At 39.9% G+C, this 16531-nt stretch overlaps 2 protein-coding genes across 2 annotated transcripts in view; both read left to right on the top strand.

The window, feature by feature from the left end:
• Window positions 1-5172, top strand: part of cacna1bb (calcium channel, voltage-dependent, N type, alpha 1B subunit, b) — a 248616-nt gene extending 243444 nt beyond the window's left edge. The window contains exon 50 of the mRNA XM_061734480.1: window positions 804-5172. Coding sequence (XP_061590464.1) covers window positions 804-1346 — 543 coding nt within the window. The 3' untranslated portion in view covers window positions 1347-5172. The remainder of the gene's footprint in view (window positions 1-803) is intronic.
• Window positions 5173-6536: 1364 nt separating this feature from the next.
• Window positions 6537-16531, top strand: part of si:ch211-196i2.1 (collagen alpha-1(I) chain) — a 109220-nt gene continuing 99225 nt past the window's right edge. The window contains exon 1 of the mRNA XM_061733200.1: window positions 6537-6833. Within this exon, the coding sequence (XP_061589184.1) occupies window positions 6707-6833 (127 nt within the window). The 5' untranslated portion in view covers window positions 6537-6706. The remainder of the gene's footprint in view (window positions 6834-16531) is intronic.

Raw genomic sequence — 16531 nt, 5'->3', positions numbered from 1 at the left:
TGTCCTCCTCTGTGGTTGTGCAGTTTGTATGTTCTTTGTTGTTAATCACACAGTTACATCAAACAACCTGTTCCGCTGTAACACAAGAAAGGGATTCGTGCAGTACTGCTTTTAGTTGATTGCTGCTAATTTATGGAGAGAGGTTTTGTCTTTACAGCTTTCTGCAGCAACTATCACGACATGGGAATACTGATTCAAGTCCATGCTGAAGTTATTGTTTTTTAGGGCTGGGTATCGATTCAAATGTCAAGAATCGATTCGATTCCGATTCTTAAGATTCAGAATCAATTATCACGATTTGATTCGTTTCGTTCCAATTCGATATTGATTTGGCTTAGTGTTATTTAAAATGTTTTTTGAGCTGTTGCCTGAATTATATGACTGTAAAATAACTAGTGAAATAATAATTTCACAATAATTATTATGAAATAACTAAGAAATAAATAACTCAAACAGGCCTTTCAATATCTATTTAAAGTGCAAAAAAAAGAAAGAAATTGCAACAGTTCATGCAGTAAACAAATCATTTTAGCTTATCTAATTTATTCTGTCAGCACACACACATATTGCCATGAAGCACCTGGCATTTTTCAGAAGTGTCATGACAAACTGTGTGTCCGACTACTGGGATTAAAGTTCACCTGGCGAAAATGTAATGGTGGAAAAAAATAAATAAATAAATAAATAATAAAAAATCGATCTTTAGACATAAGAATCGATTTTTTAGGAATTAATATGAGAATCGATTTAGAATCGGAAAATCGATTTTTTCAACACAGGCCTGTTGTTTTTTTTGTCTGCAGGGTAGCAGCGTGGTCAAAACTGGTACAAACACTCCCGGCCGAGGGCGCCGGCAGCTTCCACAGACACCCCTCACCCCGCGTCCAGCTGTGGCCTACAAGACGGCCAACTCCTCAGCTCTCCCGTCCAGTGTTGTCGCCACTACGGCAGAACATCAGACTCGCGCCAGCCGTGGCCTTTCAGCGCACGATCGCCTACCCGTTGGCATTAAGTCTCCGATACCCGTCACCTGCATAGGTTCAGACCCCAACCTAAGCCGCCAGCAGCTGGACTCCTCCCAACTGGCCCTCCTTGAGGACACAGAAGACTTTGAGGATGCTGTTAGTAGCCACGGAGGAGGACGCTCAGCCAGAACTGCTGGTTCCACCACAGCCTCAGCCACACAGGGCACAGCCGATGCACCCGCCACAGCACCAGCCACGCAGGGACGGGCGGCAGCTGTGCCTAACGGGTACCACTTCAACCTCGGAGTCAGTTCACCATCTGGACCTGGAAACAGAGGAACGGGAAGTCTCAGGGAGAGGGAGGAAGATGACTGGTGCTAACGAGGCAGAAGAGTTTAGACAGATGGCGCTGATAACTTGAGCAGGGTCGGTTGTGGTGTGATTTAGTTCTCACATCAGCTCAGTTGAGACCGTACAGTCGGAGACCAGTGGACTGACAACGCTGACGGCACACTGATGAGGAAAGTTCTGCGGAAAACAGTAAGAAGGGGGATCAGAGATCATTCCAGCTTTGTACTCTTACTCTTTTTAATGTAACAACCTCTTTACAAAATGAAAAATGTTGCCCCCTCTACTTGCACTGAAATTATAGCACACATGAAGACCCTTAACTATTCTGCCTCAGTTAGTAAATTCTGTGGACCAGAAGACAAAAGCCAAAATCTGAAGCTGGTAACTGTGTTTCTGAAAAATCAGGAGGCCTCATTTCTGATATTAATCTGGCTGCTTGCATGAGTTTCAGTATTATTGTATGTTTTATTTTTTCTTTGCCATATAGGTGCGCAAAGAGGTTCTATTACTACTTTTTCATTGTTTTTGTTATTGTTTTTTTTTAGCTTTCTGCAGTCTAATGACCTTGTTTTGACAGAATAGGAAAGTGTTTTAAAATTAGGTCTGTAAATGCTGCCATAACCATCTAACTAGCCCAGTATTTAACTAGATACAGTAGGAATGCCATTGGTTAATATGGGACTACAGTTGAGTTTTAACTGTCACATTTTTGTAAATTGTACAAGATGTAAATTGCGCACTACACATAGGACCAGAGCGACTCTTATGTGACATCAAGTGGCTAAAATACTAAGTGCCTCGTTTACTACGATATGTTGTGACACTGCCGGTCAGATGGACTTGAACATACAGTGCAGTCGGGGCAGAAAAAGGACATAATGGAACTTTTTTGAATCCGACACGAAGGACAAAATGCAAAAAAAATATGTTTTTGTATTAAATCCTGTGGCAGATAAGTCCAGATTTGTTTGATTAACCCAGAGTAAGCAATGTAATGCATGATAGAGTTTCAAGAAATGGTGTATGTACTGGTACTTTGGCTAAAGGATGTTATAGTGGGTATTTGCCTTTCTCTTACTAATATACTGCCAGTCAGCTATTGAAAATGGTTTCTGAATGAAGTGCCAGGTTTTGATTAATAATCATCAAAAAGAAAAAAAAAAAAAAAAGAAACACATGCCTCCTCAAGCATGCAATATATAGATAAATATATATTGTCTCTGCCATATATGCCCAGATTTTATGGGCTCTTTTCCTCCCTGATCTTTAATCTTAGAGCAGTACCGTGTGAGCGTTTGGTCAGGTTACTTGTATGTGAACATGCAGGTACAATAAAGAGTTGTGTTGTTGGGGAAGACTGTTGACTTAAACGTAGGGCTATGCAACGAGACGACACTTCATCTGCCCCCGTAGCTTTATCCCCTGGAATTTCCAGGTTCAGGCTTTAGTGTGACTACGACCAAATTTTGCATCTGTGTATTAAGCCTTGTAAATTATAAATGTAATATCATGTACAGCTAACTGTCTAAGGCACAAACAGTATCAAAGCTGATATACAGTAAGAGAACCACTGGGCATTTTTGTGGCTGGAAAAGCGACTGCATGACGCCTACTCTGGTAGAACCACCCAAAATATAAAACTGTGTTCTTCTAACATGAGTCAAATATAAGTTTGAATAATATCTGTGGTTTTTCTCGCTGGGAGATTCAGATTCTTTAGATTTATTGAATGATTTAATGTGAGGAAGATTGTCACTGTCACGGCCGAGCTAAGTAAGCATTGTTGTGTCTTTGTTTGAGTCCTGCGCAGGCCTGACATCACAGCCCACCCAGGCCTGTACCCATGTCTGAAGCAGCTGAGCCATCTGGTGCTGGAAGTTCAGACTCAAGCCTCCATTCGTGCCATATTTCACTGTTTCTACTAGTTAGCCTGCCAGGCCAGCTCGATATGCAGACCATTGTCTGAGTTCTTCTTCACTCTGGGATGAACATATCATTTTAAAAGGATGAGGCTGGATTTATTTTTGTTACAGCCAACAAATTCCACTAAAAGACCGACATCAACTTCTGTTTCCATGTCCCTTTGTGTAACCTGGCTGTGGCTTTTATTGTCAAGTCCAATTGTTCCTACTAAAGATGTAAATCCTGGAAATGGATCACCTTTTTGTGAATTGTACGTTTTTGTTGATGCATTCTAAAAGTGTGTGTAGAACGGGTGAAAACTACACTATAGGCGCACAGTTTTGACATGAGACGACAAAGACAGGAGTCCAGTGTTAATTCAGGTGAATTTTGCCAACAGACACTGTTTTATTACATTTAGCAAAGCAACTTACAACTGAGGAAAACCCTCAACCGCAGTAAACATAGTACATGGAAAAGGAAGTGGAGAGCATGTAGGTGAGGGTAAGAAGGTTAGAAACTAACAAAGTCAACCTTTAGTCACTTATTGATTCGGAAATGTCCTTAAGTCCTCAAGTTTGGCATCCTGCATCTCAGGAGCCAGAAGTGGCCACATTTGAACACAAAGTGGAGATGGAGAGTGGATCTTAACGGAACATGTCCCAACGCTGACTCTCACTACTCCCCGAGTCTGACTGAACGCAGCCATGAAGCAGCTGGGTGTTGTAGCTTTTGCAGTTTGTTCAGAAACGTGAGGAGCAGGTTAATTTTCATGGTTCAGCTGAAACGTTGTGATTACAGACATACTGCAGGATGGACTGTTGTGTGTGTGTGTGGGTCCAATGGATGACAAGAAGATGTTATGTACTGCAACTGTGTGGCCCAGTGATGTGATTTTGAACAACAATGTGAAGCGTACAGTATGATGCAGATTGTAGTTTCACATGTTAAGTTATTGCTAATTTTGGTCTTCGGATAAGGAAAATGGAAACTGGCAGCATTATTTTAAAAATGCATATGCATCACTGCATATTTGACTGTTTGTGTGGTTGTTTAACGTGTTGCTTTTGTGCACAGCTTTCATCCTTACACTGAACTTTTTTGCTCATTTGTCTGTTAGTTTTTCTGGTTTTCAGATTTTCTTTTCTTTTTTTTGTCCCACAAGATTTTTCCCTTCTTTGATTTGTCATCTTTGCACATTTATTTATTGACATGTGAATCATCTGCAAATATTGGATTTGAGCCTTACATTTTAACTCTTTAACTTGTCTTTTAATTGTGCATTTATTTGATGGAGCTAATAGGACATGTGAATTTTAGACCATAAAAGAATATGCAGTCATGCTGCTCTGTCAGTCATCAAGCTTGTCTTGTTTTTTTAAAATGCCGCGGTAGAGCAAGGATTCAACCAGATCTCTACAGCAGATTTCAAAAGAAGAGAAAAAGTTCCTCATAAATAGGACTAATAAATGAGTAAATAAAGATCCTAGATTTCGAGGCCTCCAGTGACCACACATGAGCAGGTTGCTCAAGTTTTCCCCACTGACAGTTTCTTCCTCTGCCCATTCTGCACACGTCCTGTCTGCATGTTTTGAGAATAAAAGTCTCTGGATGAAAAAAAAATCATTTAAAAGAAGAGATAATGTTTGGCTTTCTTAAGTCTGCCATATGTGCGAATTGTTTCCTGGTTGTATTTTCTGACTATCTAAAGACACACTAGCATCATTTTCGGATGAAGATGAAATAAACGAGTCGGACTAGCTTGAATAATGTTTTCTGGCAGAAACACCTAAGCGGAAACAAGGCTGCGTCTCAGAGAAAGAGCGTCTGGAGTGGTTGAATCCTTCGCTGCCTGATCTGTGACTTGACTGTCTTTCCCAGTTGTTTCAACTGTACAAATACGTTTTGTATGAATATAAGTAATTGAATAAAGAGGTATGATTATGAAACTGCACCATGCAGATGTCTGAAGATTCACTTTGCAAGTGCTTTCTCTGATTTTGTTGTAATCCCAGCCATTACTGGTGTTACAGGTCTGTTAAATGTTTCCACTTTTTGTAATTTCTGTTAAGTTAGCAAAGTATTTACACAGTTAATACAAATTAAGACAAGTTCTGTTTATCTTGCCTTATTCTAAAGATCACAAACTGGCCTCAAGAACCCTGTATACAAATACAGACGGCAAACAAAATGCCAAACTTGTATGGGGAATCGGTGAAGAGCAATGGAGGTGGGATCCATCTTGCAGGCCTAGACACATGTGCAGTAGATGTCCAGGAAAACCAATATAGCAGATTTACAGCACAGACAGTTCAAGTTACTCGATGAAGTGGAATAACCTGAGCCACAGGACTTTCTCTTCGTTATCTTCACCTCAAAACCTGGAAAGCGTACAGACTGAAACACAGGTGGAACAGCTTAAGCACATACCTGGGAGAAAAGGGGCACATGCACAGAAGAGTGAGACAAAAGTGTTTGAAGAATTGGATCCAAAGCGTCTGGAATGAGACGCTGACAGCCAGGAGAAAAAGACTGGGCCCAATACAGTTTACTGTCCAGCGCAGTACAACCATCTCATAAACATGTAGAGCAACAGATAAACAATGAGAGTAAATCACTGATTAAATAGTTTTAGACTATTTCAATTCAAAGGCTTTGACATTCTGGTATGCTGTCTTTATTGGTTTGAGTTAACTTGTCTGTCATTTAAAAACAGATCTCGCTGAACTCTTTCCAAAAATCTATGCTCTGTAAGCCCAAAATGTAAGGGGGAATTGAACAGTAAACCAGCCCAAGCTGAACCAATTTAATTTAATTTACAGTCTACAGAATGAGGCTCATATTGTATCTGGCTGTTACGTAAAGCTTCCTGCGGCCCAAGTTTTATTTGGGAACGACTGCCAGAGAAGTCATTATGTGACTGCAGATTGAACATGTGTAATGCAATCTTTGTTAAACTCATCTTTTACACTTGCTTTATAATATTTATTATTATTATTATTATTATTATTATTATTATTATTATTATTATTATTATTAATATTATTACTATTATTGCTATTATTATTACTATTATTGCTATTATATTTTAATACCATCAGGCCTCTGACATCTGCACTCTCAGTTTTGTCTTTCCCAGTAGATTCACATAAAAGGCCATATTTTAAACCCAATAATCCGGGTTTGAGACCAGAGAGCGGCTTCCCAACAGAAGGGCGGAGGGTTTGAGGATTCCTATTGGTCAGCGTTAAAGGGGGCGGGGTTTGTGCTGATGAGATGCAGCTGCGGAGGAGAGAAGCTGCAGCCGGAGGAGGCGAGGTGACGAGGATAACCAAGCTGGTTTCTACTTTGTTCCCTCATGCCAAAACAATATACTACAAGAAACATGTCCCTCTCTCTGACTGTTTAAGTGGAGTTGATATCCAGGAAACAATTTGGCCACATTTCAAGTTTGCCTGTTTTTAATTCAATATTGTAAAGGCGATAAAATGTGGAAGATGTCGCTCTGGTTGTTGAAACGGACAGTGTTTCTTCTCGGGTTACTTCTAACTGCAAGCATCGCTTCACCTGATGTCGATTTTGGAGGGGAGTCCGGTTCCGGGATCCCACAGACAGGTAAGACTGGAGCAGACACCGGTACAGCATCACTCATGGGGCTTCGTTGTCATATAAACACTTTATTGCAGTGTTTCCCAACCCTGGTCCTCGAGCCCCCCCTGTTCTGCATGTTTTAGATGCTACCCTGCTTCAGCACACCGTGATAAAAGTACCTGTGTCATCAACAGCGTTGTGCCGACCTTGGTGACAAGCTAATTAGGACCATTAATTAGAATCAGGTGTGTTGGTGAAGGGAAACATCTAAAACATGCTGGATAGGGGGGGCTTGAGGACCAGGGTTGGGAAACAGTGCTTTATTGGATGAGGGTTTTATTTTGAATGGGAAACGGCTTTAAGTCGCGTTATTAGGGGGGGAAAAAGAGACTTAAAGTAAGGAGTCAATTTTTTTTCTTTACTTTATAAACTCTAAAATAAATTGCTGCATCAAATACACCACGACCAACTCTTCTATGTTCTCTTTGTTTTTTTTTTTTTTGTTTTTTTTTACCTGTAGCCTACATTGATTTCCCAGTCCCACCTGCCTGATATTGGCAAGGCTGCATCAGCCCTTAAAGAGTTTAGACTCAGGGGACAACAGCAGGGTCACATTAGTCATGGTTACTCAGGCTTTATAAGTTAGACCACATTACATCATGTGTTTGGTTCATGTCGGATCCAAAAGAAATCATCTGATCAGATGACACCCCAACACCCTTAACACCCAACACCACTCATTCCAGATATGACTGCTCAGATATGATGCTTTTTTCGTGAGAGTGGACCAAAAATGCCGAACTCAACTGTTACCACAGGGCTGTTACATTTAATGGTGTTTATCACATTACTCCAACTGCTTCTCAAGTAAGAAAACAGTAATTAGCAAATGTTTTGAGAGTATGTTTGTAATTTGAAATGAAGGCCTGCAAATATTTACTCTACGTCCAATACGTCGTCTCATAAACTTGAAACCCTTAAACCCCAAAGCTCATGTCTGTCATTAACGTGCCTTGTGCACTCTGAGAAGCTTCACTGCTTTCACATGCAAAATAAAAGGAGACCCCACACTCGCTCGTTACATTTCATCTCTTTTAACCGTGACACGCCAGAGTTGTCTGGACTCTATGCATGAAACACATGTACAATCTGCAGCCAACATGTACAATCTGCAGCCACAACTCAGCCATACTTACTAAATAACTTGGAATGCTCGTATTGTGCCAAAACAGACCTTGCTAATCAAAGCATGGGTTTTCAGAACCAGACCCGTCTCCTCCTCAGGGGCTTTCAACGTCTGGATCTTCTTTGTGGTGGTGACAGTGACAGCGATGCACATCCTGTTGAACTCCTCAGGATTTCTGAGTCGTTTAATTGGCTCTGTGTGAATCAGCATCAGCTATGAGATTGGACCTCTTCCAGACACCTGATTATGACATGACAGTCGTTTCTGTGTTGGAGCCAAAAAGCCAACCCCCAACAGGGATAGCTGAGAGCATGAAACAAGTCAAAAGTTGAGACTAGACTGTCTATGTTGCAGATAAATGCATCCTGCATGTTAAATATTTCAACTGCGTGTTTTCATAGAATTATTGTAGATGACAAAGTGTGAATGATGTGTGTTCAGACTCTTTTGGATATCTTTAAGTAAAACGTAATACTGCAGTGATAATCATGCATTTACTGTTTGGCATCCTTGAATAAGAGAACATGTTGAGATATTCTGAGATGTAAGTATCTGCTCCTTTATCACCCACAGATGTCTATAACAGTCGACCCTGGTTCGTACAGCTCTGTGATTGAATACCTGTTGTATCAGTCCATTTTTGGGAAACAAAGAAGTTAAGACTCAAAGATGAACCAGTGTCATATGACTCGTCCTCCAACTTTATAATTATATGTGCTGCAATTGTAGTGTAAATAAATAGAGCAGATAAAAGGGGGTCCAGGAAACCCAGACCAAATACTCTTCACTGTAATGTGCTGGAGGACAGTTCTCTCGCCCTCATATTTGAACTTTCAGACTGCTGTAAATCATAAGCACTTTCCATGAAGCATTTTTTGCTAAACATTTGAAGAATTGTACTTTGAAGCTACTGGCTGCATGCACATTGCAGTAATGCATGTAGTGTTCACTTTGGCAGTAATACTTGAACTCTGTGCAGTCTTTAGTTGTATTATGCTACAAATCCATAAAGGTGGTTGGCCCACACCTGGCACAAGAATCTGACTGGAACTATTCAAGACACAAATCTACAGTTAGCATTCAGGTAAATTTATAAATATTGCCTGAATTTCACCTGCTGGCAAACATTTTATGACGGTAAAAGATATGACTGAGTGTCTCCATACTTCTCAGCATCTAATCAGTGGGTGATGATGAGTGGTTTTATACATCTCAAATATACACAGTTTGGGATTTGAGGACTGACAGACATAATTGTAAACCTTTTTCTCCCCTCAATCATATATATTGTGGATAACATGTGGTCTTGATTATTCTACTTTTAAAAGTTTTTTTCCCTCCAAGCAGAAAAGCCTGAGCCCAATTTCTTTGCACCACTTGGAAAGCCAATAGCATATATCCCCCAAATGACCAGCCAAACGGCAATAAAATCCTGACCAAAGCTGTAATTATGAGTCATGTAATGGTTATAATAATTAACAGTATAATAACAGTATGTTTAATGCATTAAATTGCAGTCATAATCTTATTTTTTTCTTCTTCTTATCAGCACTTCTCAGTCACCAAAAACTGGGCCATTTGTTTTCTGATATGCAAAATTGATACATTTCTGTTCAGTACTATGCACTTGGGGTCTTGGTGTTGCTAAAGATCGTCAAGTAATGGGCAAAGTGCAGAGACTCTGGATTAGCTATGTTCACAGGATAATGAATCCTTAAGAATCTGTTCTGTCAAGCTCAGGTAAATCAGATCAGCCAGCCCACATGCACCACAAAGGTCCATTGTTCTATTAGACTCCTTTTGCTGGAATTGTTGTCATTCAGATGCACTTTGCTACGCTTCGCAACACTCGTGTCATATCATGAATCCCTGAAGTTAAATCAGATCAAAAGCACTACACCAGCCATGTTACCGAGACACTCGTCTACTTCCAGCAGGTTGAGCTCATGATGTCACTGTCAATGTAATGCCAGATCCATATCCCAGCATGTGCTTTCAATTAAACATGATCTCGGGCCTTAGTGCTTGGTGAGCTAATCTGGAGCCCATTAGCCAGCCTTTAACCAGACAGAGGCTCACATGTGCTGTTGCGTGCCTGGTGATATTCCTTATAGTGTACAGACATGGGTGCATTGGTCTGATTTTGGGTGTGGAGCAGGTCGTATCTACTGGTCAGCTTTTTGCGAACAAAAGCGATTGAGGAAGAATAGGTGCAGACCACATGTTGGACCAGAACCTCTCATCTGTAATCTCCTCTCCAGAGAACTAGAAACAGATGGCAGAAGGAGTGGGTTGAAAGTGTCCATATAAAGTTCTTCAGATGTTTGGTGTTAGAATGAAAAAGCACTTTGTTTTAGTCATCTCTAACTTTTACAACATTACCTCAGTGATGGCTTTGTAGTGTCATTTCTCCGTGTGTCTCCCATCACTCAGACGCCACTGATGGACATAAAGATGGAAAGGGACATTTTTTTTTAACCCAAGCTGCTCTGTTTGTGGTTCTCCAACTATGGTGTTGACATCCACGGTTGTACTGTACGCCATGATTGTACGATTGGAGTATCAGCTGCACATTTCTATGCAGCTAACGAAGGCTTTCTGGACTAAAAGGACTAATGGTGACGAGCACATTGTGTGTGTTTTGAGGTTGTACCAGCAGAACCTGACCACAGTAATATCTCTTTATATGCAGTGTGTCAGTTTTTATTATTACTTTATTTTTATTGAAACAATATGAGCACAAATTAACTTTTACACTAATAATGTGAGTTTATGAAGCATTTAGCTTTTAAACAATTTGTTGCCTGTTATACACATAATTAGTTAACAAGTCGAGCTGATGAGTAACATACTGGTTTTCACTGATCTTGAGCTGAACTGCTTTATTAGAAAATGGTACATTTGTTTACAAAAGCTATGCAACACTTGTAGAGTCATATATGTGACGACTTTCACATTTTAACACGTCACAGTGCAAAAAAAAAAAAATATCACTGATATGATTTAAAACCTTGTTCCTGCCTGAATCTCCAGTGTTCTTTGGCATCTCTCAGCTTTACAGATTTTAGCTCACTCTCCAGCTGTCCAGCCTGGAGGTAAGTCATCACATATTTACTTAATCACAATAATGGGAACAACCATGGTAATTACTATTTTGGTTTGTTTGTTTGGGGTTTTTTTTGCATTCAACACCTGAATGAAATTAACAAGAGTTAATTATTTCCACCCCAGTCTTTACTCTTTTTCCCTTCACTTTCTAACTTTCAACGTTTACAGTAGGTGTTTCATTTCTTATATTTGATCACCTGAATCTACTTTGCCTTAAGCTACCATGTCAGCCCACGGTGGAGCACGATGCTGCCACCGTCATGCTTCATTGGGGTTCTAAGGCTGATGGGTTTGTATCACATGTCTTGGTTCTGGAGTTTGTCCCATCTGATCAGAGTACATTCTTCCAGGTGTCTGGGGAGTCTCCATTGCCACTAGATATGCTTTTTTGTTTTCCTCCTGAAGTACTGTCCTCTTCTCCAGCAAGATCATTTTTGTAGAGTCTAAAACAGGCGAACGGTCTCTGCTTCAGCACTTTTACAGGGTTTCCTTTGGCCTCTTTGTTACCCCTCTGGTTAATTTCCTTCTCGTCTGCTGTGTGAGCTTTGGTGGTCTGCCCTCTCTTGGCAGATTTGCTAAGATGTTGTTTGAAGTGCAAACTCTAATTTGCACTTCAAAACCTTGTAGCAGGAGTGGTTCTCCAACTAGTGTGATCAGAGAGGGATTTTCTGTTCCTTAAAGGTTTCAATCATTATTAATAAATATCTATATATATATATATATATATATATATATATATATATATATATATATATATATATATATATATATATTTTGCCTAAAGACGTGGGGGGTGAGGGATTGACCAGCCTGCGGTTGGTGGACCACCTAGTTTATCCCCTAATCTACAGCTGCTCACAGTTATAAATGGAAGGCCACAGATATAGTAGTACCAGGGTACTTAGTTTTTTAAATGGCATAACTGTGGCACATGTTCTTCCAGTTGTGCTCTTGCTCCTTTCTGTAACAGATGCAGCTGTGAGACGAGCAGTTTTGTTTTATTCTGCTGCTTGGCTCGCCATGCAGTAAGGTGACGCAGAACCACCTGAGCAGAGGTCTCGGTAACACGCCTAAACCTGGGTCAGATTGGTGTCCAATAGCAGGGCCTGATTTTATATGGTTACCATTTACAGTACCCCATGAGACAGTTTAGACTATCATATTATAGTAATTCATCACAAAAAAGAAAAGAAAGCCAAGGTGGAGCCAGGAGGCCTGTTTTTAACTGCTGCAGCTGTGGCATGTGTAAGTGTGTTAATACGCTCGTGTTCCACTGAATAGATGCCAGGTGACGTAATGTTGTCTCGTACTAGTGAGACACAGTCACTCAGACATGCTTCATTTCTGTCCCTGCTGCACACTCCTCTCTTTTACCACACAGTTTAAGCACATTTTAGGCCACATAAAAAAAGCTTTATGGATTTCAAACTCACTTATGGTTGTTGTGAGACCTTGGCTCTTGCACCAACTCCCTGACTTTCTCACACACACACACAATACGCCGTCTAAAACCACCTGCATTTCCCTTGACCCTGTGTGGCATCAGCGAGGTCTAGGGCTACGAGAAATTAGCATAACATTGCACCATCCCAGTTGTAATGAGCATGCTGTTCATGCACATATTCATTCATCTTTACATTTTTCTGAGCAATTCTCTTTTTTTTTTTTTGTCTCCTTTTGGAGGAGTTTTTCAGTAGTAAGACCACCTTGAGGGAAAAGTAAAATATTTATATCAAGCGCATAAAGTGAGCGTAAAACCATAGTACTACAAAAAAACTTTACATTTACAAGATAGAGGTCCTAATAAAGAATAAAGTCATAATGTTGCAGAAATTAAGTTTTAAATTTAGAACATGAAAGATGTGCACAGCAAATGTAATCAGCACAATGCAGCTGAACAATTTATTTTCAAAATCCTAATAATAATATGAAGCTGATGCAATTTTTTTTTTTTTTTTTTTTTTTTTTTTTTTTTTTTTTTTTTTGCGAATGTGTACTGAAGTTCAACTAAATAAGGTGCTCCACAGGCCCAATATTTGTTTTGTTTTTACACATATTGCGACTTTTTATTGGCAAAGAAGGGTAAATGTTTTCATATAGAACATTTCATATACAAAGCATTAAGATAAAGAACAGAAACCAACAAACAGCATGAAATGCATATTAAAGTATTAAACAAAATCAGAGAATTGTACAAGACTGCAGGAATGTTAAAGAATCTGCACCTGAAAAATGCATTTTCTTTGTCTCTTTCTCTGCAATTAAAAGCAGTTTAAATAGGTCTTTATTTTATTAAATTCTTTTGTAAAGATTGCTCCATTTGATACGACTTGACCTCCATGGGGTTGATTCCAGCAGAGGGCAGCATAAGGACTAACAGGCATTTGTGTTTAGTATGAAGTCTGGAAACCAACAGCTTCTTGCAGTTCAAAGAGGTTTTCTCATAAGCTATAACATTGTTCTTGTAATAAAACAACCTTTTCTTGTGAAATTACATCTTTATTCATAAAACTGTATCAAGAAACCATGTTTTTTCTTTTTCTTTTCTTCTTTTTAAGATGTAATTGTTTTGTCACTAGATGCAACACTGCAGCTCTCATATATGGTTATATGACTGTTATATACCCATGGGGCGATAATTCAGTTGAAAGCTACAGTTTAACAGGATTTTTCTGTTCAAATGGAGATTTTGTCTCCAGGTAATTGATGTGTCTGTGTCAAAATATGGTAAAGTTGAGATGCATTCAACTCAGCTGTAGAATATCATCATTGGTGATGGTGGTGGCCTAGCAAAAGGTATTAGCTTATTAATTAAGACCATTTCCTTCTCTTTGCGCTGGTGATGAATGACTCAGCCGGTTTGATGAAATGAATGTGTTTTCAGTTTAAATGAATAGTTTGACGGGCGTAAATGGAAATCTCTCAGCTTCTGCCATTGTGCTGAAAGGTGCAGATGCTTATCTTTACTGGTTTGACTGGTGGATGAAGGACCTGAGCTGACAGCTCTGTTATGACTTTCTATAGCCTGAGTCTCTTGGGGTCTGCCAGGTCGCTGGTTTTCAGTGGTGTATGATGGTGAAGGAGAGAGAGAGGACGGAGAAACCGGAGCTACGCAATCAACCCCAGAAGGACTGGGACGGCCACCGCCACCTGCATGCAGCCGACAGCGGTGGCACATAGATGACTGATAAGAACACGATACAATGCAACTGACTGTTTTGAAGAGCTAAGCACATGACCTGAATGGCTGGGGGTCTACACTCTGTCATTGCACAGGGAAGAACATCCTTGCATTATGCAAGTGTATTATAAAATTCAAAAAAGGTTGCAGACTATGGAAACCATCTGAACTTCAATCTGAGATGGAGACAGCAGTGACTTTTCCCCATCAACTTGCATTTTAAATATAGTATCAAAAGACAACAATCTGAGCAGATATTGCTGAATTCACAAAACCAGCTGCTAAACAACTGATTGATGCCTAAGGTGAAACTTCCTCATGATCAAAGAAAAATAAAGTACACTGCCTTCATTCAAGCCTTTGAAAGCCGACTTTACTAATAAGCTAAAAATAACCATGAGAAGACCTTTTTTAAATAGTGCATTGTTCAGATCCAAGGGGCTGATAGAGTTAATTCAATTACGTGATTACTTTTAAAACGGTTTGATGAAAGAAAGCAAAACATTTAAAGGTAAAAAACAGTGGTGTTGTATTAAGCTGAGACACTCTGTATACTGTAACTGTGTAAACTGTGTACCTTTTATCTTGTACTTTGAAATTGCCAGAAGAAGTTGGATTTCTTAGTCTGTAACTCGAGTAAGGTTTCCCCTTAAAGAGGAGCTTCCAGTCTTTTGTTTATGTCCACCTCAGGTCTAAAATTATATAATTTCCAGTTGCAACGTCCCATTTTGGAGGTACATGAAATTCAACATCAATATGCATCAAGGAGGGCCACGTTTGAAAGGCTGTGTTTGCAAACGGCAATTGCTAAGTAGTACTTGAAAATTAACATCAAAAGAGAACAACCTTTCATAATGGTGTGAGACCGCTAATTCAAAGAGACACTCTGAATCCAGAGAAACAAAGTTAAGAATTTTTTGAACTTACACTCATTTGGCTTTATTTTTCCTTCTCTGTGTGGTGCTCTGTAACAGTATGCCAGCAGATTTCACTTCTGTGCTTGGTACAGTAGAGCTGGAGCATGAGCCACATGTTTACTATTGGGGTATGGGGTTTACAGAACATGATGGTCCAACATTACAAACTCTCCATCGTTATCTGTACATATGCCTTCCACCCAAAGGAAGTGGGATAACCTGCAGGAGACGGTGACCCTGAATAGGAAGAAGTGGGTATGGAGGGATGGAGTTATAGTGATGACTGTGTTTGTGGATTGCCCATAACTTCTAGCTTTAAGTGACTTGCCTAAAGTGGTTACTGATTTATTTTCTGACAGTTTATTTTTGCTGTATCTTGACTTTTTTAAAGCAAACTTCTCCTTTTTTTGAGTTATTCCAGAGGAAAGACTGTAACCAGATGCTTGCCTCCTCTTGGAGTATTGTTTCCTCCTTTTGACTTGAATCATCCGAACTGTTCTTACCACCATGGTTCCTGTCATGGTTAGTTCTGGTGTTAAGTTTGGGTTCTTGTTTTGCTTTGCATCCTGCCAGCAGCACGTTAAGTTTAATTAAATCATGTTTCTTGGAACGTCTGCCACCTCCCTCTCCCGCATCTGGGTCACACTCATCCAAACCTTGACATAAGGGATCTGTGAGAATGGAACCAGCGGTAGAGGTCATTACTCTGTTTGAGCAAAACAATGCCAGAGGTGGAAGAGTCACCCTTCTGGGGAACTCGCCTGGCTTAAGGGGGACTCAGGAGCAGGACCATTATAGGCAAAAATGGAGATCTCATGCATCTGGGTTCTACTCATCCGAACCTTGACAACTCATCCTTCTGTCTTCTCTTTCCACAACTTGCTTTTACAATTACATTTTGCATTCTGGATTTCCTTTGGTAGCAGCTTGTTCTCTTGAAAATAACAGTATTTATTCTTTGTTGTTCATATTCTTTGTTATGAGGATGACAAAGCATTTCCTAACTGGTGATTTCCATGTGTCCGTCCAAGGCTGGAGAATCTTCAACTTTTCATGCTTCACTCATTTAGATTTCACCCATCCAATTAGTGCTATCCAATGAATTTGTATATTGGGATGGGACTGTTTCAAAGCATGCAACTTATTTGTGGAATAAGCAGGAAGAAATGTCCTTGGCTATGGTATGATGAAGGCATGCCAGAGGCAACCCCATCCCTTTAATGGTTAAGGCTGCTGTGTGAGCCTACAGGAATATGATCAGCTTCTCCTATTTTTCAATATAGCAGTCCAAGTCTTCAATATTTTACTTACTATTTTGGAGGGGACTTAT

This window comes from Cololabis saira, chromosome 11 (genome assembly GCF_033807715.1).
Source record: "Cololabis saira isolate AMF1-May2022 chromosome 11, fColSai1.1, whole genome shotgun sequence".
Taxonomy (NCBI): Eukaryota; Metazoa; Chordata; class Actinopteri; order Beloniformes; family Belonidae; genus Cololabis; species Cololabis saira.
This window is presented reverse-complemented; position numbering and strand designations above follow the sequence as displayed.